At 42.6% G+C, this 25,931-nt stretch overlaps 1 protein-coding gene across 1 annotated transcript; it reads right to left on the reverse strand.

Moving 5' to 3' along the window:
- LOC137334042 (protein phosphatase 1M-like) lies at positions 1-25,700 on the reverse strand. The gene is made up of 10 exons (XM_067998468.1): positions 25,261-25,700; positions 11,604-11,724; positions 10,239-10,511; positions 8,436-8,548; positions 6,129-6,213; positions 4,776-4,894; positions 3,365-3,428; positions 2,280-2,387; positions 1,373-1,521; positions 1-881 (listed from the first exon to the last, which is right to left on the reverse strand). The coding sequence occupies exons 1-10, from the start codon at positions 25,461-25,463 to the stop codon at positions 734-736; spliced, it is 1,383 nt and encodes a 460-aa protein (XP_067854569.1). The 5' UTR covers positions 25,464-25,700; the 3' UTR covers positions 1-733.
- Between the last annotated feature and the right edge of the window lie 231 nt (positions 25,701-25,931).

The raw sequence follows: 25,931 nt of genomic DNA on the forward strand, positions 1-25,931 counted from the left end.
TGTCAATTGGAATTACTTTTTTGAAAAAAGTGCTCTCATTTTACACTTTAGTATTCTGCATCTGTAAAATCTTCTCTGCCACACAATATTACAACGAGCAAGAGGGTGGGCACGGGGCCTATTCCCAAATCTTGACCTATGCTGCTTAAACTGGCCAATGTCACCAGTTGGTCAACAGCAGTGCCAGCTAAACTGGCACCCAGAAGACACCACCAGAATGGGAACCAAGCTGGGTACCAGAAGTGCAAGAATGTCCTCTGCTTGGTAACAGTACACATCACTGGGTGAAAACCCAATACTTACAGGTTCATGACACAACACAACAAGTGTGCTAATACACTGTCCCACTAAAATAACCTTTTTTTGCAAAAAAGAAAAAGCTCTTTACTTCTGGTGGCAAAGCATTCAGTGGATGAACTTAACTGGACATTTCTTCATGGTATAAATTCTTATGAATATCCACAAATTTAACTTGTGAAATTGGTGACGGAAAAGTGATCAGCAACTAAGTGCACAACCCAGGCAGCTTCCTGAATGAAAAGCAGAAATTTTTCTCTTCGATCTCCAGCGATCCTCAAGTTTACCTCTAACACAAGTTCACGTTTGGATTGTTACCAATCAATTTAAAGCACTGAAATCAGTGGCCAGCCATGGAAGTCTTAGAAACAGGAGTAGGCCATTCAGCCCCTCGAGCCTGTTCCGCCAAGTCTTGCAGATCTCTTCAGACCAAAGGTTACACTGTGCCTCCTATATTATGTAGTGGTATCACAAATACGGATATGTCATCGAATGAGGCGAAGCTGCCATCTTCCATTTTCCAGTCATTGTCGTGTAGTGTGCCTCTTGCTTTATGTACAAGACATTGGGCCAGCATTGTGTACCTACAGAAATAAAGATGAGTTATTTGGCAATTTGCTTTCCTTCCCTCTTGAGTACATTGATTTTCACTCAGTGAAATTATCATTCTTCACATGTGAGATTCGACCATGTCATGGTATATTGTAGGTAAGCCTGAACTGGTAACTGTTCAACACATTTCACTGAACAGTGATCAGAAGTGGGAACCCTTGACTGATTTTCCTCTCTCAGCTAACACCAGTGCCCCTTACTGCCACTCTAGCATAGTCTGGGAATTGAACCTGGAGTCTTCTGGTCTGTATGGCTTTACTTACATATTGCTTTTACCAATTGAGGCATTGGGGCAGCTATTAATTGATTTCATGTTAAGTCTTGAAGTTGAACAGCATGTATCATCATTCACGTAGCATTTATTAAACTCGACACATCTCACATTGGTGACTGCAAAAATTCACCAGAAAAAATACAAGGCACGCGGGGAAAACAGAAAGCACAAATGACGAGCACCCTTTACCTGCGAGGATCATGCTTGTGATCTTCCAAAAAACTCTCAACGATGTCTGCAACCTCCATATTAGACACGACATCCCATAATCCATCGGTGGCCATTACGAGAACATCACTCTGTCCAAAGTCATGTTGGCCCAGGTCGAAGACTGTCACCTTCAAAAAAAACAGGGAAAAGCCTAGAGTATAAGGGACATTTGACATTTATGCTCATGGTTACTGACGAACCCATTAAGAATAATTTAAAATGCATAAAGTTATTTTCTGGTAATTAGCTGCAAATTATGTTTCAATGATTTGCACACAATAATTAAAACTGTGAATGTCATGTAGCATGCTGGCTGTCAACGCTTGGCTTTGTGAACTGCTGTCAGCAAAATAACAAACCCAATACTGAATAAAATCATTTCCGCTTAACCCTATAGTGATTTCAAGGCTGCAATCTCATCTCTGGTTCAATTATAGCCATTAGTTGGTCAAGCTTCACTCTCCAGGTCTACCGTGCTGTCTGAACCCCTCGATGAGATTATCGGGCTGATTTCCCGACCAGTGCTCTCTGTGAGCGGAATCAGAAACCAGCCCTTACAGCTTTGAAATTACATCCATTATACTCCTTTTATCTCCTCTCCTGAAACCCTAATTGATGCAGGGCTGTGGTTTTATGGTTGCTGGCTACTCTTAAGTACCTCATCCAAGTTACCCACCGAGCATCCTCAACCTCACTAGTGACGATGAGTACAGAGTGTTCATTGACTAGAGTGACTGCTGTACTTGCAACACTCATCTTTCAAAGAACAATGGAAGAGCAAATTCAAGGAGTGAACAATTTTCCATTTATACCCCAACGCCATGAACAATACACGGATTGAGATACAAACGGTAAAAGTCCTTGCCGTTTCTCTGGATGTACTTACCTCAGGAATACAAGATAAAAATGGTTTTATATAGAGGTCAGTGTCATAAACCTTCAATCGATGGTCTCCGAGTCCTCGTGTGACTGCGATAGTCCCCATCACTCGAGTCTGAAACAGAAGCCAAATTCTTGTCATGAAAACAGCAGAATGAACGGCAATTATTGCAGAAAATAAAATCACATTAAGGTCCATCTGTATGGAAATACTGAAAGTATAAAAATACTTAATGAGCATTTGTGCACCAAAGATATTTGACTGGGAGGATGAGGAAGAGAAATCATAGCCAATACTGTGCTCAACTGAAGTTTAGACATCTACACTTTTCAGTAGTCATCACTGAATAGTAATTAGGAACAGGAATTTCACTCCTACCTCCCCAGCTGAGGGTAACTATAGTGCTCCCATTACCCCCCCCCCCCCCCCAAGCTGAGATCAGCTAACTGCTTAGATCATGGATCAAGCTCTTGCTAATCTCAGCACATAAACACCACAGGTTTTCTTGTCCCTGTGAATTTCCCTCCCTCTGGGAAAGAGACTGCCTTCTGCTCACTGGTCCATCTGAGAACGGGAACTTGCTATGTGGGGAATCACAAGAGAGGGGACCGCTTTGATGCATCAAAAGTTCTGAGCTACTGGCCTGCTTGAAGTAGCTTCTTATGTTGCAATGTCACTGTATGAAGGACTTTTCAGACCGTACCTTTGTCAAGAGATATGGAGAAAAGGTCGAGATACCGATTAGCCGTGATCTAACTGAACGGTGGAGCAGGCTTGAGGGGCTGAACGGTCTACTCCTGCTCCCATGTTCCTAAACCTCAGCTCAAATGCTGCCCAGGTGATATAATACCTGCTGCATCTGCTCAAATTTTAATGTTTTTGATCATGGGAGTAAACCCACAATGTTTTGCGTACAGTTGTTAGTAGCTCACTCAAGTGATAATGTTATGAAAATGATTGGTTTGTGCTTCTAGAAACGATGAGGGCATCAGTGACGTCACTGATTGCCTCTATGGCGTTATTATGGCAATGTCGTCTCTTTAAAATTACACAGTCTAGGCCAGTTATCCAGTGATTTTTCAAAGTTGTACCTGTCTGCCGTCCCCATGCACAACAGGGTACTTGAGGTCATCTTCTTCTGCAGTTTTGAATCCCCTGAAACAGACATAACAATGAACTCAAGCCAGTGCGGGTTCATAAAGACAGGTCGCACCCATTTGGATGTGACAAAATTGATGGATGACAGCAATATTCTGTACGTTATCAGGTAAGAAGCTTCACAAGAAACTTGTGCTTAAAGTCAAAGCTCTTGGGATAAATGATTGTAAATCATATAATAAACTGGCCAAACAACAGAAAGCACAGAGCAGTGATCAACTGCAACTGATCTAATGGCACAATTATGATCAGCATGGTTGGCCTGTGCTAGTCACAATATTTAAAGATGATCTGCAGGATGGTGTTAAAGCAGAATGTTTAAAATTTGTTTTAAGATACCAAGCTGTTTGTTCCTTGCCAGCGACACCCACATCCCATGAATGAATAAAAAAAATCTACAGAGTACTTAGCAATTTTTTTTTAAAAAATTATTTGTTCTTGGTATGTGGGTGGTGAGGCCTTGTTGCCCGGAGAAGGTGGCGGTGGTGAAACTTCTCTTGAAACCCCTGCGGTCCTTCTGGTGATGGTGCTCCCACACAATGGTAAGGAGTTCCAGGACATTGACCCAACGGCAATGAAGGAATGGGGATATATTTCCAAGTCAGGATGGTGTGTGACTTGGAGGCGACGGAGTGACCATGAAGTGGTTATATTGTTGAAAACAAAAACCAACTGGTTCACTAATTTCCTTTAGGGAAGGTAACCGTACCCAGTCTGGGCCTGTATGTGACTCCAGTCCCACATCAACGTGGTTGACTAAACTGTCTTCTGAAGTGGCCTAGCAAGCCACTCAGTTGCATCAAACAAGAGAATGGAGCGGTTCACAGAGAAGACCCAAAAACACTTTCTCAGGGCAACCAGGAATCCAGAGAACGAATAAAAAAAAATTACATACTTAGACAAACCCAGTGATAAACACTAAAAGCGAAACTTAAAATTAAGGAATTGCTTTTTCACTTCTGCAGTCGCTGACATATGGGACACACTGACACCCACTGCAGTAAATGCAAACTGGGACAAAGCATTCAAAAAGTGAAAAGCTCAACATCGAGTGGAGGGCAGGCGTGTCCTCACGGTGACGGAGGGGATCTCAAAAGGACGAGCGCCCATGGGCTACTTTCACGTCGCTCAATTGAATCAACGGCAGAAGAGGCCTGGGAGCAGATTGCCAGCCTACACTGAGCTGCAGAATGCTTCGGAGTATATGAAGATTAAGGGGAGAGGGAGAGAAAATAAAATTAATGGAGCAAAACAAGTAAATAATAATTTAAAAAATGTAAAAGCTTGTGGTGTGTGATTTTCTCTGAATGGCAGTCAGGTACAGATGGTATAATAAATGCTCACCAGCCAGTCATGAAGTAATCTCTGTACAATATCTTCTTTCCAATATCATTCCTTTTCACTCTGCGAGGATACTCGTGCCTTGAAAACTCATCCCCGAGTAACTCAGGCTTCAGGGAGGCCTGCGAGGAAATGTTGAGTTATATAAAAAAAAGTTATGGTTTGATTTTATTTCTGTAAATGTAACACTAGTAGCCCCAACTTTCTTCTCTCGAAGGCCCCGGAGATTGTTTGCAAACTCAGGTTCAAAAGGTATCCAACTAACATCTGTTAACACATTTACTAACTTTGCCCACATTTTCAGTGATGGCAAAATGAATACATAATTAGTGTTTAAATGGCAGATTTGACCTTTCCTCCTCGTGCTGCTTTGGCAGCAATTTGAGCATGTACAGAGGATACCGTGATTGCACGTACCATTTTTATTCTAGTTAGGCTCGTTTCAATTTAAAAACAGGCTTCCCACCTTGCACCCACTGTAAACTTGAGCTCATCCAAAATTCTGCTGCTCAGAACCTAACTCACACCAAGTCCCATTCACCCATCACCCCTGTGCTCCCTGACCTACGTTGGCTCCAGCAACACCTTGATTTTAAAATTCTTCTCCTTGTTTTCGAATCCCTCCATGGCGTCGTCCCTCTCCCTATCTCTGTAAACTCCACCAGCCCTACAACCCTCCGAGATCTCTGCGCTCCTCCAATTCTGGCCTTGATCACATCCCCGATTCTCATCGATCCGCCATTGGCGGCCGTGCTTTCAGCTGCCTAGGCCCTAAGCTCTGGAATTCCCTCCCTAAACCTCTCCTTCTTTAAGACGCTCCTTAAAACCTGCCTCTTTGACCAAGCTTTTGGTCACCTGTCCTAATATCTCCTTATGTGGCTCGGTGTCAAATTTTGTTTGATAATCGCTCCTGTGGAGCACCTTGGGACGTTTTAATACGTTAAAAGGCACTTTATAAATGCACATTGTAGTTGTTGTTGTCTAATGATCCTGCCAGAAACAAGAGTGTATAGTGGTTAGTGAGAGATCAGACCTGGCTCCAGCTGAAAATAAGGGATATTTAATGTTGTATTTGGGGAAATAGGTGGCATGTGTTGAGTCTGACTGGGCACAACCCCCTGCTAGGCTGAGGAATCAGCTTCTTAGTGCTGTCTCTCTCACTGACCTACATTGCCTCCTGGTCCCTCAATGCTTCAAAATTAAATGCTTCATCCTCAAGTCCTAGGCAGTATCCCGAATCTATTTTTTTGAAAATGTGAAAATATGCTATTTAATAATGGCTTTAAAAATGAACTAAATTAAAGTATGTATCGAGTCTTCGAGCGTTCAGTAGGATGGTGAGATGTTGCATTTTACCAGATATTGAATCCTTTGTCTTTCAGTCTCAGCTGTGAATTCATTGGACAGAGGTATAATATCAGTCTTGTGAACGATAATTGCTCTTTAGAAGAAGAAGAAAAAAAAATTAACATTTATCGCATTGCGTCCCATAGAGAACAAGATTCAGGCAAATATCTTGGCGACACCAATGGTCGTACTAAGGTGTGTAGCAGCGTTTTAGCGATCAGTGTGAGAGATGTTGTGACAAAGCACTAATAAGGTTCGAGATTAGATGGGAGTGCTGGTGTACTAACATGTTGCACCCTGCAAACAGTGGACACTTGTTCAATCCCCCTGTACCACTAAGTTCCTGCCTCTCCACAGCAGCAAGGCTAAGATCAGCAAGTGGAGCCCACAGGGGAGAAAGGAACATCACACGGGAAGTCATCGCAAAGCTGGTGTCGCATGCTCCTAGATTTGCACTGATAGAGTAGGTTGCCCACCTGCTCTCTTTGTGGCTAGTGTTACATGGGCTGGTGTTACTATGGGAACCGAGGAGAAAGAGAGAGGGATTTAATATTCTCACAATTTTTAAAAAAAAGTTGTGCAATAGCCATACTAAGCAGAAAATCCCACATTCACAGCATGTCGGTGCTGATTTCAGCCAGGGTGGCATTTGAGGTGCTACAATCGGTCTCCTGGGCAAGGCAGGAGAGAGAAAAAAAAATCAGGTAGGATTTCTGCCCTTGATCAAAATCTAGTGGTATCTGCTGGAAAGAAGGCGAATGTTGGCATAAAATAGAACTGTATATCTGATATTTGCATCAAACCCCCTCAGAGAGGGGAGGCAGATGGCCTGTTCTGGGCCCTCTCCCAGTGCTAACTGTATACAAGGTGCATGAGAGCAGCTGGAAATTGACTTGGGATCAGGTCTATTGATCACCTTCTTGACTGGGGAAAGACAACAGGAACCTAAAAGGAGGGAGGGTGGAAACTTTTTTTAAAAAAATTTTAAAAAAAGGTAATAAAGACAAATAAACCAGCGTCACTCAGAGCAAAACAGAAAATGCAAATTACATAGAACGTACAGCACAGAAACAGGCCATTCGGCCCGACAGGTCCATGCTCCACACGAGCCTCCTCCCTCCCTACTTCATCTAACCCTATCAGCATATCCTTCCATTCCTTTCCCCCTCATGTGTTTATCTAGCTTCCCCTTAAATGCATCTATGTTATTCGCCTCAACTACTACTTGTAGTAGCGAGTTCCATATTCTTATCACTCTCTGGGTAAAGAAGTTTCTCCTGAATTCCCTATTAGATTTATTAGTGACTATCTTATATTTATGACCACTAGATCTGGTCTTCACCGCATGTGGAAACATCTTCTCCACGTGTACCGTATCAAAACCTTTCATAATCTTAAAGACCTCTATCAGGTCACCCCTCAGTCTTCTTTGAGAGAGAGTGAGAGCGAACCTATCAGTTCTGGTAACATCCTAGTAAATCTTTTTTGCACCTTCTCCTGTGCCTCTACATCCTTTTTATAATATGGAGACCAGAACGGTTCACAAGTAGTCCAAGTGTGGTGTGGAAAACCATAAAGACCACATTAATGTAGAAATACGTGAACAGTTACTTGACCATAAAAAGAGAAAAGCATGATGGGTATTTGACCAATGTTAACTCCTTGACTCCCATACATAGGGTAGTTACAATTTCACACACACACACAGAAAGACACAATTGTCCTTGGTACGTTGATAATTAAGTTGGCTGTCCAGGTGCTTGGTACTGTCTGGCCTCCCCCCTTTGCAGATAAGGGTATTGCTGGCTTATAATATAATGAGAATACAGTTTCTTGAGAGGCCATGTAGCCTTGATTCTGACTTCAGCCCTGTGATTAACCAGCTTTGGAATTTAGGGAGGTGATGTTCTCGAGCCTGCAAAGCCTGCTACGTGCCAAAACAGGAATGAGCTATGGAGTCCAGAGAAGGCAGGCTCACTGCTTGATTAACTAACCACTTCAACTAATGGGAAATGTACATGTACGCCCATATTCTATGATAGACAGATATTGCTGATTGAACTGTATAAATGTGGGGGGTGTCCTTTGTTTGGGGAAGTGGTAGTTCTGACTATTGTCAGAGCAGAATTTCACTTGAGCTCAAGTTTCTTTTAATTAAAATTCTTTCTTGTCTGAAAATAAGTGTTTGGAGTTAATGCATTGTATATAAGGGGCAATTAAGTTTTCGACAGTGGTCTAACCAAGGTTCTATACGAGTTTAACGTAACTTGTTAAGAAGTAACAATGGTGAAAAGACCTGTTGGTTCACACACTAACCTGCTGTCTCCAGCACTGGCCACGTAGAACTTTCCCTGCAATAAGAGAACAACCAGGGCAGTGCAGCCTCCCGCTTGGTTATTAGATGCCTGGTAGTGACCAATCAGTTCATCCTGTGGAAAATTAAAATACAAAAAGCTGGGTAATTGACCGCCAAACGCACAGCTTCTCACTTCCCTCAGTGCTCCCTTCCTCTTACAATCCACAAACTTTTAAAACCCAAGCTCGACACCACCTATTCCTCGATTTATTCGGTTACCTCTCCTGAGATGTTAAACCGAGGCCACATCTGCCTGTTCAGGTGGATGTACAAGATTCCATGGCACTTTTCGAAGAACAGCAGGGAAGCTTTCCCCATTTGCTTGTCAACGTTTGTCCCTCAACCAAAACCATCAAAACAGATCAGCTGGTCATTTATCTCACTGCTGTTTGTGGGACCTATCAATGCATAAATTGGCTGCATGTTTACCTACAAAGCAACAAAGACCACACTTTGAAAGTAATTAATTGACTGTGAGGCGCTTTTAATGTGTCCTGAGGGTGTGAAAGACACTATAATTGAAAGTTTTTTTCTTTTTTTAAAAACCTCTTTTGAACCTTGGCAGTGTCGGGCATTATTGGCCTTGAGTTTTCACTTAGATTATGATACTAAAAAAAACTCTCAGATTAATGATCAGAGCAATGAGAAATGATCCTGAAAGGTGACTGAAGTTTATTTTGAGGTTCTACCACAACACCAATATGTAATTTGAATTATTGTGCCTTTAGTGTTTCCTTTTTTGGTTAAAGGCATGTTTTCTCACTTTTATTTGTATTAGCAAACATACAAGTGTTCACAAAAGGGTTTTCACCCAGGCTGCCAAAAGGTTCTTAAATTTGCCATCGAGGTGTCCATTCCACACAATGCAAAGTGCCTCGGGAGCTGGATGTTGTACATTAGGACATAGGAAACATAGGAACAGGAGTGGGCCATTCAGCCCCTCGTGCCTGGTCCGCCATTTGATAAGATCATGGCTGATCTGTGATCTAGCTCCATATACCTGCCTTTGGCCCATATCCCTTTATACCTTTGGTTGCCAAAAAGCTATCTATCTCACATTTAAATTTAGCAATTGAGATAGTATCAATTGCCGTTTGCGGAAGAGAGTTCCAAACTTCTACCACATTGCTGTCTTAAATATTGAATTCTGTAAACCCAAGTATGCATCCCGTTGAAGGTTTTTTTTTTCCTTCTTGCATTTATTTAGCGCGACCTCAGAACATTCCAAAGCACTTTACAGCCAATGAAGTACTTTTCAAGTGTAGTCACTGTTGTAATTTAGGAAACACGGCAGCCAATTTGCACACAGCAAACTCCCACAAACAGCAATGAGATAATATGTTTTCGTAATGTTGGTTGAGAGAGAAACATTGGCCAGGACACCGGGAGAACTTCCCTGTTCTTCTTCGAAATAGTGCCATGGGATAGTTTACATCCAACTGAGAAGGCAGACAGGGCCTCGGTTTAATGTCTCATCCAAAAGACGGTACCTCCGACAGTGCAGCACTCCCTCGGTACTGGCACTGAAGTGTCAGCCTAGATTACGTGCTACAAATCTCTGTAGTGGTCCTTGAACCCACAACCTTCCGACTCAGAGGCGAGAGTGCTACCCACTGAGCCACAGCTGACACCCAAGTTGCTCAAGGAGAAGCATCACCTTTATCCGTGGAGATATTCATACAGCAGACTGGGAAAAGTAGCGTGGATACATGGTCGGAAAACAAAAAAAAAATACAATTGTAACAACTGCGCCATGTACTCACGCAGTTTTTGAATGCGATCTCCACTGCACCTTTCACCAGGTGCTCAATACAGATTTTTTTCTCCATTGCATAGTTTGCTTCAGTTTGCTTCCCCTTGTGTCCCTCAAGGTGCAATGGGTGTGGGACATTGCAGGGGCCTCTGATAACATCCAGCATTTCCTCCAGCTGTTCTCTGATGCAGTGGTGCAAATGCTCGGATGCCTGTATTGCAGCACTGGTGCCACCGTGACCATCGAACAATCCCCAGTAGGTAGCCATAATGCCTTGGTTTTGCTACAGAAGAAAGGAAAAGATTTCCATAAATTCAGTGTTTGCCCCTCACACAAGCATGGCCTCATGTTAGCAAACTCCAACCAACAGTAGCTCAGGGGAAATGGTGTAAAGGAACACAGTCTTTGGCAAGTCTTTCTTTGTTTGTTTCCAAACACACAAGCGAGGACACAATCCGGCTGAAAACATTTCATATAATGTTGTCAGGACGAAATATTATGAAAGGCTCATGTGTCCCAAATGTAAGAGTATTTGCTAAACACCTTTCTATGAAGGTAACGCCTTCTGAAGGACATAGATTGAGGCCATTGCACATAACCCTAACCCTAACCAACTCCTTTTGATGGAGCGTGTGCAGTTTGCGCTGCCGATAAACCCTCCCTAAATTATTTAACCAAGAGTTGAAAAAACGTGAGGTAAATTTGTGGAAGAACAAATCTACTAAGTAAACGTGTGTGAAAAGGTTTCTGTAATTTTTCTTTAGCCTGAAAAATGATTAATATGCAGGAACAGTGAAATTTCATTGCCACCACTCCCCAAAAAATAGTTGGGCAAAGGATGATGAACATGTGGACTAACCTATCCAGGGAGGCACTGGATATGCTGGATTAAATTGGACGATAGAAAAAGTTTTGCAGCCACGGCTGCTGAAAAGTAGGGGGGATAAAGTGGGGAATGACCTTTGGGATTAGACTGATGGACAGAAACAGTCTGGCCCTGTACAGTCTTACACTCGTTCCTAGGGATATATCTGATCAAGGAGTTAAAATATGTCTAGCGACTGGTCATGGTCGATTGCCTAGAATTTTTTCTGGGAAATGAAACACAAGTTTTTTTCCTCTTTGTCAGCTTCCCACCAACAGTTTATATAATGTCAGTAACACTTTATTGGGAAGGAATCTCTCAGAATTACATGGAATTAATCATAGGTTTCTTCCTTTTTTTGCTTCCTACTAACAATTTATATAATGTTACTAACACTTCCTTGAATTTATGGCTGTGCTCATATAACCTAACAACCTGTCTGACTTGTCAGTCACTGCCATTCAGTGCACAAAACAGTTCAACTAAATCAATGTTAGGTGTGGTACATACAGTGTCTTCATTTGGGCACAAAAGGACCCATTCTTCCTCAATGTCAACTGTTTTTCTGAGGATGATTGATCTACAGGTTGCCTGGTCTTCATTGGAAATACTTTTACCAGCATTTATAACCCTGAAAAGAGAACCACAATGTTAAGAACATAAGAAATAGGAGTAGGCCAATCGGCACTTCGAGCCTGCTCCGCCATTTAATAAGATCATGGCTGATCTGATCCTAACCTCAAATCTAAATTCATGTCCACTTTCCTGCCTGCTCCCCGTAACCCCAAATTCCCTTCACTTCTAGAAAACTGTCTATTTCTGCTTATTTATGTTAGAGAAGAAATGAACAAGAGCATACCTTCCTTCCTCTTTGTGTACTGTACGTCACGTCAATGTCTCTTCCCCAACTCCCCTCCCCTCCAATTTTCTCCTCTCTCCATTAGCCAGTGATGGTGGCACATTTCTATGGGCACCAGTTGGTGTTGGCCATCTTCCATTATCTTTCCACATAGTTGGCGCGGCTTGTTTTTTGAGCATTGTTTTCAGCTCCTGTTCGCCCGATTCGCATAGCACTCCAAATGTTTGCGGATTTCCAGAATTTAACATCGCCCCACAATATTTTGAGTTATTTCTTCTCTGCATGCACTAAAACATGACATGTACAAAGGCAAGGCAAGTCAGACACTTGCTTTAAGAGCACAAGAAAAGGGGTTGACAGGGATATGCTTCCTTTATTACTCAAGAGTAATTGGAGGGGAGAGAGATGGTTGGAAAAATAAACAGAGTTCCAATTTACTTATATCCTTTGGGCATTGAATACACTTACCAGACCTGAATTCAGTCCTCCAGATCAACTGTATTGCACTGTATACAATTTGAGGTGCTTCCCACTGAACTTAAATCATCTCTGTGTCTTTGATAAACAGTCAGTTTGAGAAAAGATAATTTTTTTATCGGGGAAATAAAGAAATAACAATATGAAGTGCCAGAACTTACATGTACATCTGTCATATTAAAGATTGATAAGGCCACTAAAGTACATCACAGCACCGAGACATAATACTAAAGGTTACACATCTTATATTGATTGGTGAAGGAGGTTACATATCCAAGTCTCCAAACAACTGAGTTTTTCTCTTAGATGTACGCACCTGCATTCTACTATGTTTTAGTTATTCCTAGTAACATAGTTTTCTCTACTTTAAGGTCAATATGATTTGCCCTACCATTTTCTCCAAGCCAAAAACACAGAGATAGCATTGAAAGCACATAACACTTTGACATGTTCTTGCATTAGTGCGATGAGAGGCATAGATATAATGCAGAGCAAAACCACAGGACTGAAGTGAAATAAACAATGAAAAATACACTGCAGAATAAAAACTCTGCTAAAAATAGGATTGTGTTGACACTAAATGCCTTTGAATTCTTGTGACAATGCGAAAATGTCATCCAAATGAGGCTGCACCAATAACAACAGGTGATCTTGGCCACAGAGTCATATGGAAGAGTTAAGCACTGGTTAAGTTGCTTTCCTACAATGAGAAAACATCAGCAGAGGCTTGAGATCTCTGCGCTCCTCCAATTCTGGCCTCTTGCGCATCCCTGAATTTCATCGCTCCACCATTGATGGCCGTGCCTTCAGCTGCCTCGGCCCTAAGATCTGGAATTCCTTCCCTAAATCTCTCCACTTCTCTCCCTCTCTCTCCTCCTTAAAACCCACCTCTTTGACCAAGCTTTTGGTCACCTACCCTAATATCTCCTACGTGGCTTGGTGTCAAATTTTGTCTGATAAGGCGCTTCCCAGGAGCGTTAGGACATTTTATTACATTAAAGGCACTATATAAATGCAAGTTGTTGTTGTTGTGCATCTCCTCTTGTTCGTAGAGTCCGCTAATATCTTCAGAGCCAATACAGGTATAACTCACAGAATCCAGTTTACATCAAATCCACATGGTAAGAAAGTAGCTGGATTAATTAGCTTATATTCGCAAACTGCATTTTGTCGGATGTTTCATATTTGCCCAAGCGTCTGCCTTGGTCTCAGTCTAATACTTATGTACACTTAGTTAGAATGCTTTAAACCTCTGTACTTTTATTGTACTCAGAAAAGTGTGTGTCACGGACAGTCTTTTGGATAGTGAAAAGGCTTTTTGGCTAAGAAGTATGTTTATTAGGACCTTTAGAATCCTCCAACCTCTAAACATCTGCTCATGCAAAACCTCACTGCCCACATCCTATCCCGTGCCACCCCGCTCACTTATGATGCCTATTCTCACTGACGTACACTGGCTCCTGGTCACCCAACATCTCAAATTTAAAACTCTTCACCTGGTGTTTAAATCCCTCCATGGCCTTGCCCTTCCCCATCTCTGTAACCTCCTCCAGTGGTACACCACCCCCCCCACCCCAGTTCTCTGTTGCTCTGAGACCCCCCCCCCCCCCACCACCCCAGTTCTCTGTTGCTCTGACCACCACCCCCCACCCCCAACTCGTCTCTTTCGCAATCTCCCTTCTGTTTGCCTCACTGTTGGAGGCCATGCCTTCAGCTGCTCAGGTACCACCTTTGGAATTCCCTCCCTAATTGCACCTACGTAGCTGACAGGTTGCCCGTTTGTCATGTAGCCCATTACCTCTAGAGTCAGCATTAAAGAGTGGAATGAAAACCAAAACATCCTTCAACCAAACGTGAACTTCTGCACTGTCAACAGAAAAGACAATAGGCAATTTTGAGTTAAAATAGGCAGCACTTGCTTTGTGTTTCAGTGTGCTCTTTGTCTTCTCGATTATCGCGCTAATAGATGGCTGCAATGGAAGGGGATAATTCAGTCCAACAATTCTGATAGTGTCACAAGCTACAACAACAGCAATTTACATTTATATAGCTCCTTTAACGTAATAAAACATCCCAAGGCACTTCCCAGCAGCGTTATCAAACAAAAACTGACACTGAGCTAAAGGAGACTGAACTAAAAGGAACCAAGGGGCTGACGAGAATGAGGAACTGAAAGAAACTAGTATTAGTAAAAAAGAAAAAATAGTACTAGAGAAATTAATGGGACTGAAAGTTGATAAATCCCAAGGACCTGATGATCTACATCCCAGGGTTTTGAAAGAGGTGGCTATAGAGATAGTGGATGCATTGGTTGTCATCTTCCAAAATTCTATAGATTCTGGAATGGTTCCTGCAGATTGGAGGGTAGCAAATGTAACCCCACTATTTAAGAAAGGAGGGAGAGAGAAAACAGAGAAAACCTGTTAGCCTGACATCAATAGTAGGGAAAATGCTAGAATCTATTACAAAGGATTTGATAACAGGACACTTAGAAAATAATAATAGGATTTGGCAGAGTCAACATGGATTTATGAAAGGGAAATCATGTTTGACAAACCTATTGGATGTGGTGTATTTGGATTTTCAGAAGGCTTTCGATAAGATCCCACACAGGAGGTTGGTGAACAAAGTTAGAGCACATGGAATTGGGGGTAATATATTGGCATGGATTGAAAATTAGTTAACTGACAGAAAACAGAGTAGCAATAAATGGGTCTTTTTCAGGTTGGCAGACTGTGACTTGTGGGGTACCGCAGGGATCAGTGCTTGGGCCCCAGCTATTCACAATCTATATCAATGATTTGGATGAGGGAACCAAATGTAATATTTCCAAGTTTGCTGATGTCACAAAACTAGGTGGGAATGTGAGTTGTGATGAGGATGCAAAGAGGCTTCAAGGGGATATAGAGAGGCTAAGTGAGTGGGCAAGAACATGGCAGATGGAATATAATGTGGAAAAATGTCAAGTTATCCACTTTGGTAGGAAAAATAGAAATGCAGAGTATTTTTTTTTAAACGGTGAGAGATTGGGAAATGTTGATGTTCAAAGGGACTTGGGTGTCCTTGTACATGAGTCACTGAAAGCTAACATGCAGGTGCAGCAAGCAATTAGGAAGGCAAATGGTATGTTGGCCTTTATTACAAGAGGATGAGAGTACAGGAGCAAAGATGTCTTACTGCAATTATATAGGGCCTTGGTGAGACCACATCTGGAGTATTGTGTGCAGTTTTGGTCTCCTTATCTGAGGAAGGATGTCCTTGCCATGGAGGGAGTGCAACAAAGATTGATGTAATGAAATGTAATGTACCTGTAATGAATCACCTGTATTGATTGTGATGCAATGAGGCACCCTAGAGTGTCATGAACTGTAATTATGTCCAATGTGTTCATTGAACTGTACTTGATGAAACCTGCAAATTGTATGATCTATATTGTGTATGTTTGGAATGTGATATGACAACTGTATGGTATGTATTGCTGCAAATTTTATGAATAAAGTATATTTTTTGAAAAAAAAAGGTTTACCAGACTGATTCCTGGGATGGCAGGACTGACGTATGAGGAGAGATTGGGTCGACTAGGCCTAGATTCACTAGAGTTTAGAAGAATGAGAGCTGATCTCATTGAAACGTATAAAATTCTAACAGGACTAGACAGACTAGATGCAGGGAGGGTGTTCCCGATGGCTGGGGAGTCCAGAACCAGGGGTCACAGTCTCAGGATACGGGGTATGCCATTTAGAACCGAGATGAGGAGAAATTTCTTCAGAGGGTGGTGAACCTGTGGAATTCTCTACCATAGAAGGCAGTGGAGGCCAAGTCATTAAATATATTCAAGAAGGAGATAGATATATTTCTTAATGCTAAAGGGATCAAGGGATATGGGGTAAAAGCGGGAACAGGGTACTGAGTTAGACGATCAGCCATGATCATTTTGAATGGCAGAGCAGGCCCGAAGGTCTGAATGGCCTACTCTTGCTCCTATTTTCTATGTTTCTATTTAGGACTGAGATGAGCAGAAATTTCTTCACTCAGAGGGTGGTGAATCTTTGGAATTCTCTACCCCAGAGGGCTGTGGAGGCTCAGCCCATTGAGTACATTCAAAACAGAGATCGATAGATTTCTAGGTATTAAAGGCATCAAGGGATATGGGGATGGTGCAGGAAAATGGCGCTGAGGTAGAAGATCAGCCATGGTCTTGTTGAATAGTGGAGCAGGCTCGAGGGGCCGGACGGCCTACTCCTGCTCCTATTTCTTATGTTCTTACGAGATATTAGGAAAGGTGATTAAAAGCTTGATCAAAGAAATAGGTTTTAAGGATCCTCTTAAAAGGAGAGAAAGGTGGAGAGGCAGAAAAGGAAAGAATTCCAGAGCTTGGTGCCTCGACGGCTACAGGCACGGCCGCCAATGGTGGGGCAAAGGAAGCGGGGGTTGCACAAGAGACCAGAATTGGAGGAACGCAGAGTTCTCGGAAGTTTGTAGGGCTGGAGGAGATTATAGAGATAGGGAGGGGTGAGGCCATGAATGGATTCGAACACGAGGATGAGAATTTTAAAATTGAGGTGTTGGCGGGCTGGGAGCTAATGTGGGTCAGCGATAACAGCAGTGATGGATCAACAGGACTTGGTGTAGCAAAGCCAAACCTGTTTATAATTGCCGACAAGATCCTGGCTTTAAACTCACTGCCATTTATTTTGCTAGTTTGGCTCGATTGTAACACACTTGAACCTGCAACCTTGCGACTCAATGACAAAGTCTCATTCCTAGACTTACATAGAGTCCACAGAACAGAAACAGGCCATTCGGCCCAACTGGTCTATGCTCCACACGAGCCTCCTCCCACCCTAGTTCATCTAACCCTATCAGGATACCCTTATATTCCTTTCTCCCTCTTGTACTTATCTAGCTTCCCCTTAAATACATCTATGATATTCGCCTCAATTACTCCTTGTGGTAGCGAGTTCCACACTCTTACATTCTCTGGGTAAAAAAGCTTCTCCTGAATTTCCTATTGGATTTATTCATGACTATCTTATATTTATGGCCACTCGTTTTGGTCTCCCCCACAAGTGGAAACATCTTCTCTACGTCTACCCTATCGAACCCTTTCATAATCTTAAAGGCCTCGATTAGGCTTTCTCTTTTCTAGAGAAAAGAGCCCCAGCCTGTTCAGCCTTTCCTGATAAGTATATCCTCCGAGTTCTGGTATCATCCTTGAGAATTTCTTTTGCACTCCAAGTGCTGTTTGAAACTAGGAATATGGACAGGATCATAAGTTCCAGAATTTGAATGAACTATCCCTCTAACTTATTCATGGCACCTTGGCATAAAATACACAGAAAATACATAGAAGTTACAACATGGAAACAGGCCTTTGGCCCAACTAGACCGTGTCGGCATTCACTCTCCATGTGAGCAAATGGCTCTAGTCATATTTACCGACCCTGTGTTAACTGTACCCATGAGATTTATATCAATTAATGTTAATTCTATTCAGGTGGTGCGTATCAATTGGGAACTCTCTTGTATCCATGTATAAGAGAGCTGATCTAGGGTGTGGTGGTGTTAATGTGGATCTCTGTGAATAAAGGCTTGGAAGCAACTGAAGACTAGGCTCTAGTATTCCATCCTTCACCACCGACCGGGCTATCCAGTTTGTAACACCCTGTGCCTAAACCCCCTTCAACCCCTCCTCCTCCTCCTCCTTAATCCACCCATCCAGTTTAATGTTGACATAGTTTCTGCCTCAACCACTAACCCTGAAAGTGATTTCCACACTCACACTCAGCTTTGCACAGTGCTCACCAAAGGACACCTTTCATTTGTGCACACAGCTGCACATTTTTCAAACAACTGTCACATCAGCTGCTTTATAAAATACGTGCAAAGTAACCAAAGCGTCTAGTCACAAGTGCACCCGAAGCTGACTCAGATATTTTGTACCACGTGTTCTAGGTATTGGTCAACCACAAAACAGGAAGGGGGATCAGCTGGTTGGTATAAATGCAGCACTGGTCTTGTGTAAACCATTTTACTTCATGGTACACGGATAACCTATCATCCAATCAAAACTCTGGAGATTATTACCTAGCGTCACTGCATTATGAGTCACATGGAAACCTGTCCACACATTTCAAAAGTACAATGAAATCCTTAACCAGCAAATTCAGGACATGTGATTCTGTAGATTAATCACAGGCATCACGACTCCTTTACGTTTTTTTTTTAAACACACTGACTGGAACCTGCATTTGTTTTCTTTTTAAAACTAGTTTCCACAATTTTTTTTGCCAAAAGCATTGTACCATGAAAGTGGCCCAATGAACTGCTCAAAAACATTTGTTAAGTCAGCGTGAGATCTAGCAGTACACAGTATTGTACGTCAATGTATGCCCAATTTGGGTCTAATTGGGTACCAAAGCCAAGGCAATGGTGCCCATCTGACTCAGGGCTATTTGGGGTCCAGCAACAGGCCATGGAAAAGGCTCAGGTATTTGTCCTGTCCTTGTGACCTTGCAAAATGATTTCACGGAGTAAAGGATGATCAAGAAGCAGGTACATTTTCCATGAAGCCCAGTTCTTTTAAGGCCAGGTCATTATGGAATATTTTCTGAACTCCACAGTTTCTCTGCCACACATTCTTTATCGCACTATTAGCTCAGCAATAGGTTCATGGCAGCCGGCCAGCTTGCCGTAAATCTTATTTCTATTCATACTCATTCATCCATGAAACTTGCAGCCCCCAGTAAGCTCCTTGATGGCTGGCAGATCTTTGAACTGACCATAAATTAGATGTGTTTTTCATCCTAATTATCCCATCCACTGATTCATGCAGGATATCATTCCACAGCAACAGTGGACGCATATAATAATTTTCCAAAATTCTCTGGACTCGGCAAAGGTCCTGGCAGATTGGAAAACTGCTAATGTAACACCCTTATTTAAAAAGGGTAGTAGGCAGAAGGCTGGAAATTATAGACCAGTTAGCCTAACATCTGTGGTGGGTAAAATTTTGGAGTCTATTATTAAGGAGACAGTAACGGAACATTTAGATAAACATAATTTAATAGGACAAAGTCAGCATGGCTTTATGAAGGGGAAGTCATGTCTGACAAATTTGCTTGAGTTCTTTGAGGACATAACATACAGGGTGGATAAAGGGGAACCAGTGGACGTAGTGTATTTAGACTTCCAGAAAGCATTCGACAAGGTGCCACATAAAAGATTATTGCTCAAGATGAAACCTGGATCACTGGAATGGGGGTAATATTCTGGCATGGGTGGAGGATTGGTTATCTAACAGGAAGCAGAGAGTTGGGATAAATGGTTCATTCTCGGACTGGCAACCAGTAGCCAGTGGTGTTCCGCAGGGGTCGGTGCTGGGTCCCCAACTCTTTACAATCTATATTAACGATTTGGAGGAGGGGACCGAGTGTAACATATCAAAGTTTGCAGATGATACAAAGATGGGAGGGAAAGTAGAGAGTGAGGAGGACATAAAAAACCTACAAGGGGATATAGACAGGCTGGGTGAGCGGGCGGAGATTTGGCAGATGCAATGCAATATTGAAAAATGTGAGGTTATGCACTTTGGCAGGAAAAAAAAATCAGAGAGAAAGTTATTATCTTAATGGCGAGTACTGGAAAGTACTGCAGTACAAAGGGATCTGGGGGTCCTAGTGCAAGAAAATCAAAAAGTTAGTATGCAGGTGCAGCAGGTGATAAAGGCGGCCAACGGAATGTTGGCTTTTATTGCTTGGGGGATAGAATATAAAAACAGGGAGGTAGTGCTGCAGTTATATAAGGTATTGGTGAGACCGCACCTGGAATACTGCATACAGTTTTGGCCTCCATACTTAAGAAAAGACATACTTGCTCTCGAGGCAGTACAAAAGAAGGTTCACTCGGCTAATCCCGGGGATGAGGGGGCGGACATATGAGGAGAGGTTGAGTAGATTGGGACTCTACTCATTGGAGTTCAGAAGAATGAGAGGCAATCTTATTGAAACATATAAGATTGTGAAGGGACTTGCTCGGGTGGATGCGGTAAGGATGTTCCCAAGGATGGGTGAAACTAGAACCAGGGGGCATAATCTTAGAATAAGAGGCTGCTCTTTCAAAACTGAGATGAGGAGAAACTTCTTCACTCAGAGGGTAGTAGGTCTGTGGAATTTGCTGCCCCAGGAGGCTGTGGAAGCTACATCATTAAATAAATTTAAAACAGAAATAGACAGTTTCCTAGAAGTAAAGAGAATTAAGGGTTACGGGGAGCGGGCAGGAAATTGGACATGAAGCTGAGTTCGGATCGGTCAAGGCCCTGTGGGTGGCGGAGCGGGCCCAGGGGCTGAGTGGCCGGGTCCTGCTCCTACTTCTTGTGTTCTTTAGATTTGAGGTTAGGATCAGATCAGCCATGATCTTATTGAATGGCGGAGCAGGCTCGAGGGGCCGATTGGCCTACTCCTGCTCCTATTTCTTATGGGTGACCAGCAGCCTTGTAGTGCCTCCTCCAAAGTGGCATCATCCATGCGTAAGATCAGACAGTGAGAGTCTGCAGGCAACTTAACTGGGGGACATCATTGCCAAGCATGGTCCTGACCTCACTAAATGTTGTTAAAAAAATGTTTTAATCCAAATAAAAGATTAACTAAAAACATTGTTCTCCTCTAAACGTTGTCATTCTATGTACCATTCCTGGGTCTGGGCTGGAGGAAGGAGGCAAACAGGTAACTTTCCCACTCCCACCCCCACCCCCGCGCCCCCCCCTAAGCCTTTGCCCGAGCTGTTTAGTTATCTCCTGCTCTAAGGGTTCTCTCCATTTGGACTCTCCAACTTTGACAGCACGCCCTATGGGGAAATCACAGGCACACGATTTTGTTCCAAAATCTAATCGTGTAGAAAACTATTTTCTAAAATGATAACCTAAAATCTAAGATACGATACTAAATATTATAAAGTGTCAACTTGGCTCAGTTGGTAATACCTCCCGTCTGAGTCGGCAGGTCGTGGGTTTGAGCCCCACTCCAGGACTCGAGCACCTAATATAGGCTAACACTTCAGTACTGAAGGAGTGCTGCATTTTTGAAAGTGCCGTCTTTCAGATGATGCGTTAGATCAATGTCCCATCTGCTTGCTCAGGTCAACGGAAAAGATCCCATGAACCATTCGACATTCATCCCTCAATCAACACCACCAGAAACAGATCGACTGTCATTCATCTCATTTACTGTTTATGGGACATTGCTCTGTACAAATTGGCCGCTCATTTGCCTATGTAACAACAGTGAATGCACTTCAAAAGTAAATAATTGATTGTGAAGCGCTTTGGGACGTCCTGAGAAATTGTTGAGGTGCTATGTAAGTCCAAGCTCTTACTTTATAAAGCACAGCAGTAACATATACAATTGCTTCAGGTCATTAACAACAGGAAACTTGAACATCTGACTCCCCGAGGGTCACGGTGATGTAGGAGCACGACTTTGATAGGGAGAAAGTATAAAGCTTCATGCTCATAAATCCCCTCACAATGAGTCTTCTGATCTAAAACATGCGGAGGTATCAAAGAAAACACGGGTACCGGGGGGGGGGAAGAAAGAGAATGGAAGAAGAAGAAAATCAGAGCGAGTCACTCTGGAGGCTCCTGTGTCAGGCACTTCCAATAAACCTATTGTACATTAGCAGAGGGCTGACAGGTTTCTAACCATTGCTTTTTGTTAGGGAAGGTGCACAGAGTGTAGATTCAGTATAGAAAAAAAAAGAGAACAAGAAATAAGTTACAAAAAACACAGAAGAAAAAAAGTTGACTCCATTAATATCCAATAAATGAATAGAATTTGAAGTTTCTAATCTTATAATCTTCCAATAAAAAGCATGTCTTTTTACTCCTTGCAAGTCCTCCCTCAGGCCACTTGGCTCTGCAGCCAAGACCATGGGGAGGGTTGTCTTCTCCGCAGGTCACTGCCAGTCTTGCTCTTAAGTCACCTGGCCAGGAGGTACACAGTAGCAGCCTTATTCTAACCCTCCATCCAACTTTCTTTGTTGTTTGCAAAGAGCAGCCCAGTGTCTGTGTGACACCTTCTTGCACAGTGCAACTAGTATCAGAGACTCCAGGTGAGTGTGAGCATGAATCGGTACCCCTCCGCTCCCATGTAGTGTTCCAACTCCAAGCCAATTTCAGGCCATGCACAGCGTACATCTTTGTTAAACGAATCATTTCCCGCTCTGATACCCTTTTTAATGGATGCTCTCCCCTTTGCAAAGGCGTCCTAGATTTCTGGTGCACATTCAGATTGATCTTTCAGCAGTTGCACCTCATCCTCTATTTTGTATTTGCTTTGCTGCCTCACCCTCTGCCTTCTAAAGGACTGCTTTTGACCAAGACTTCAATTTTCACCTTACACCTCCCTTACTTCCTGCTTGTTATAAAGTGCTATGAAATGGCCTTCTACATGATGGTGTGCTATTTAAATGCAATTTGTTTATTAGTTGCCATGTGAAAAGCTACAGGGAGCACTGCTTTTAGTTTCTTCCAAACTGCAGCCAGTGAACTGCCATAACAAAATAAGACGGTTTATATTTGGGAAAACTCTTTTGTTACAATTAGAAGTCTGCAGAAATTGCACAAAAAAAGACATTTTAATGCTTTGATGTGAATTAATAAGTAAATAAGAGTTTGAATGAATGACAGGCTTTTCATTCAAGTGATTGCCTCCATATTAGTCGTCTTTTACTTCTGTAGGTGATGCTAATTCTGCCGCAGGCCTGAAAAGCCATTTTTGACAGGAGAATATTGCTCTTAACCCGGGCTCATTTAAGGGGAAGCTATGTACGTACTTGAGGGAGAAAGGAATAGAAGGATATGCTGATTTTTAGATGGTTAAATGAAGTAGCGTGGGAGGAGACTCATAGCAGCATAAACACCGACATAGACCAGTTGGGCCAAATGGCCTGTTTCTGTGCTGTAAATTCTACTGAAAATTTCACATGAAACTTAGTGGATTTCTTACCTTATAGAATCGTAGAATGATACAGCACAGGAGGAGGCCATTCAGCCCACCGTGCCTGTGCCCGGCTCTTTGAAAGAGCTATCCAATTAGTCCCACTCCCCTGCTCTTTCCCTGTCGACCTGCAAATTTTTTCCTTCAAGTGTTTATCCAATTCACTTTTGAAAGTTACTATTGAATCTGCTCCCACCACCCTTTCAGGCAGCGCATTCCAGATCATCAGTGTGTAAGAACATTTTTCCTCATGCCGCCTCTGGTTCTTTTGCCAATTACCTTAAATCTGTGTCCTCTGGTTACCGACCCTTCTGCCACTGGAAACAGTTTCTCCTTATTTACTCTGTCAAAACCCTTCATGATTTTGAACACCTCTATCAAATTTCCCTTTAGCCTTCACTGCTCCAAGGAAAACAACCCCAGTTTCTCTCGTCTCTCCATGTAATTTAAGTCTTTCATCCCCAGTACCATTCTAGTAAATCTCCTCTGCACCCTCTCTAAGGCCTTGACAAGTGTGGTGCCCAGAATTGGACACAATACTCTAGTTGGGGCTTAACCAGTATTTTATGAAGGTTTAGCATAACTTCCTTCCTTTTGTTCTCTATGCCTCTATTTATAAAGCCAAGGATCCCATTTCTCTATGCCTTTTTAACAGTCTTCTCAACTTGCCCTGCCTCCTTGAAAGATTTGTGTACATACGCCCCCAGGTGTCTCTGTTCCTGCACCCCCTTTAAAATTGTACCATTTAGTTTATATTGCCTCTCCTCGTTCTTCCTACCAAAATGAATCACACTTCTCGGCATTAGATTTCATCTGCCACGTGTCTGCCCATTTCACCAGCCTGTCTATGATCTCCTGAAGTCTGTCATATATTTATTTTTCTCTCCTTTTAACAACCACAATTTGCATTTATAACGCTAAAAAAAGTCTCAAGGTGCTTCACGAATTAAGCGAAGGAAGAAAAAAATTAGGTAAAAGGAATAAAGGAACAGACATTTTAAATCACATTTTCACCTTACTAAGAGTACCTTTTAAATCGGTAATAATTAAACTCCAAGCTTGGCATCACCTAATCACTGCTTCCCAATTTACTTTCTCCTTTACCACCTTCGTGGTGTCCTACACTATCAATCTTGGCCCTTCACCTAAAAATAAATGAAATGGCTTTACTGTGTTCAACTACCGATGCACAACCACGTAAAATTATTTTGCTACAAATTACCATCTAGACTGAAAATAAAGTTTAAATAAACAGAAATTGATAAATATAGAACAGGTGCACTAACTCCCAAGTGAACCTTCAACTCTTGCTGAATGTTAGGATTCCACAATGAACACAATTTTCATAAGAGAAGGGGGAAGGGGGAATTTTTGTTTACCCAGAGAGCTGATATGATCTGGAATTCACTGCCTGAAAGGGTGGAAGCAGATTCAATAGTAACTTTCAAAAGAGAATTGTGTGTATACTTGAAAAGGTAAAAAAATTGCAGGGGACTGGGAAAGAGCAGGGCAGGTGGGACTAATTGGATAGCTCTTTGAAAGAGCTAGCATTGGCACGATGGGCCGAATGGCTTCCTTCTGCGCTGTATGATTCTGAGAATATTCTCTAGAGGGAAGGGTAGTTCCCAACAGTTTTTTTTTTAAAATAAAAAAGTACCTGCGTAAGTTCTTCGTTTTGATTTTTCAGTACAGTATGCTTTTGGGGAAGGGAAGCAAAAGAGCATTTTGTCGGGATTGAGGAGAGACCCCCAACTGCTCAGCTAGACAAAGAATCGTGTTTTACGTGGAAGTTGTTCCCCCTCCCTCCCAAGGTAAGTAATTTCCTACTGAAACTCACTCTGCGTATCCTGTGCTCCACGGCAGCTTCTTGTTCCTCGGAGGGAGCAGGACCACCCTGGCCCTGTGATCCGCGGTCTGGCTCCCTTCTGCCGGGGTTTGGTGCAGAAAGTGAGGTCGGCAGTGAGCGTTCTCCATCGGTTCTCGGTTGACGGAGGCGGCGCTCTGGCGGTCCTTGGTCTGTCTCCTCAACTTCTTCAACATTGCCTTCGCTCTGGTTCCAACAGCTGGGACTGGATCAGTGGTCTCGCCTCTTGCCCCCCAGTCCCGGGCTGTCGTGGTGAAGAGAAACTTTTTTTTCTTCTGGGGGGGGAATGTTTCTTCTTCTTACCATTTGGGAGAGAAACGGTCCAAAAATCTGATCCGAACTCGTCTAGGAAAACGAGTAAGGAAGTTCCCGTCCGTGATTAATGGCGAAAGTAAACACTCAAATGTTTTGATCCGCGGTTACTGGATAACTTTGAACCCGTGTAACGTGGCCTAACCGCCCAATGACTGAGCTCATTGCAGAACTAATTCTTACGACGTAGAATGAGGCCATTCAGCCCATCGTGCCTGTACCGGCTCTTTGAAAGAACCATCCAATTCGTCCTTCTTTTCCCATAGCCCTGAAAAAAAATTCCTTTTCCAATTATATATCCAATTCCCTTTTGAAAGTTACTATTGAATCTG

Source organism: Heptranchias perlo, chromosome 17 (assembly GCF_035084215.1).
Source record: "Heptranchias perlo isolate sHepPer1 chromosome 17, sHepPer1.hap1, whole genome shotgun sequence".
NCBI lineage: Eukaryota > Metazoa > Chordata > Chondrichthyes > Hexanchiformes > Hexanchidae > Heptranchias > Heptranchias perlo.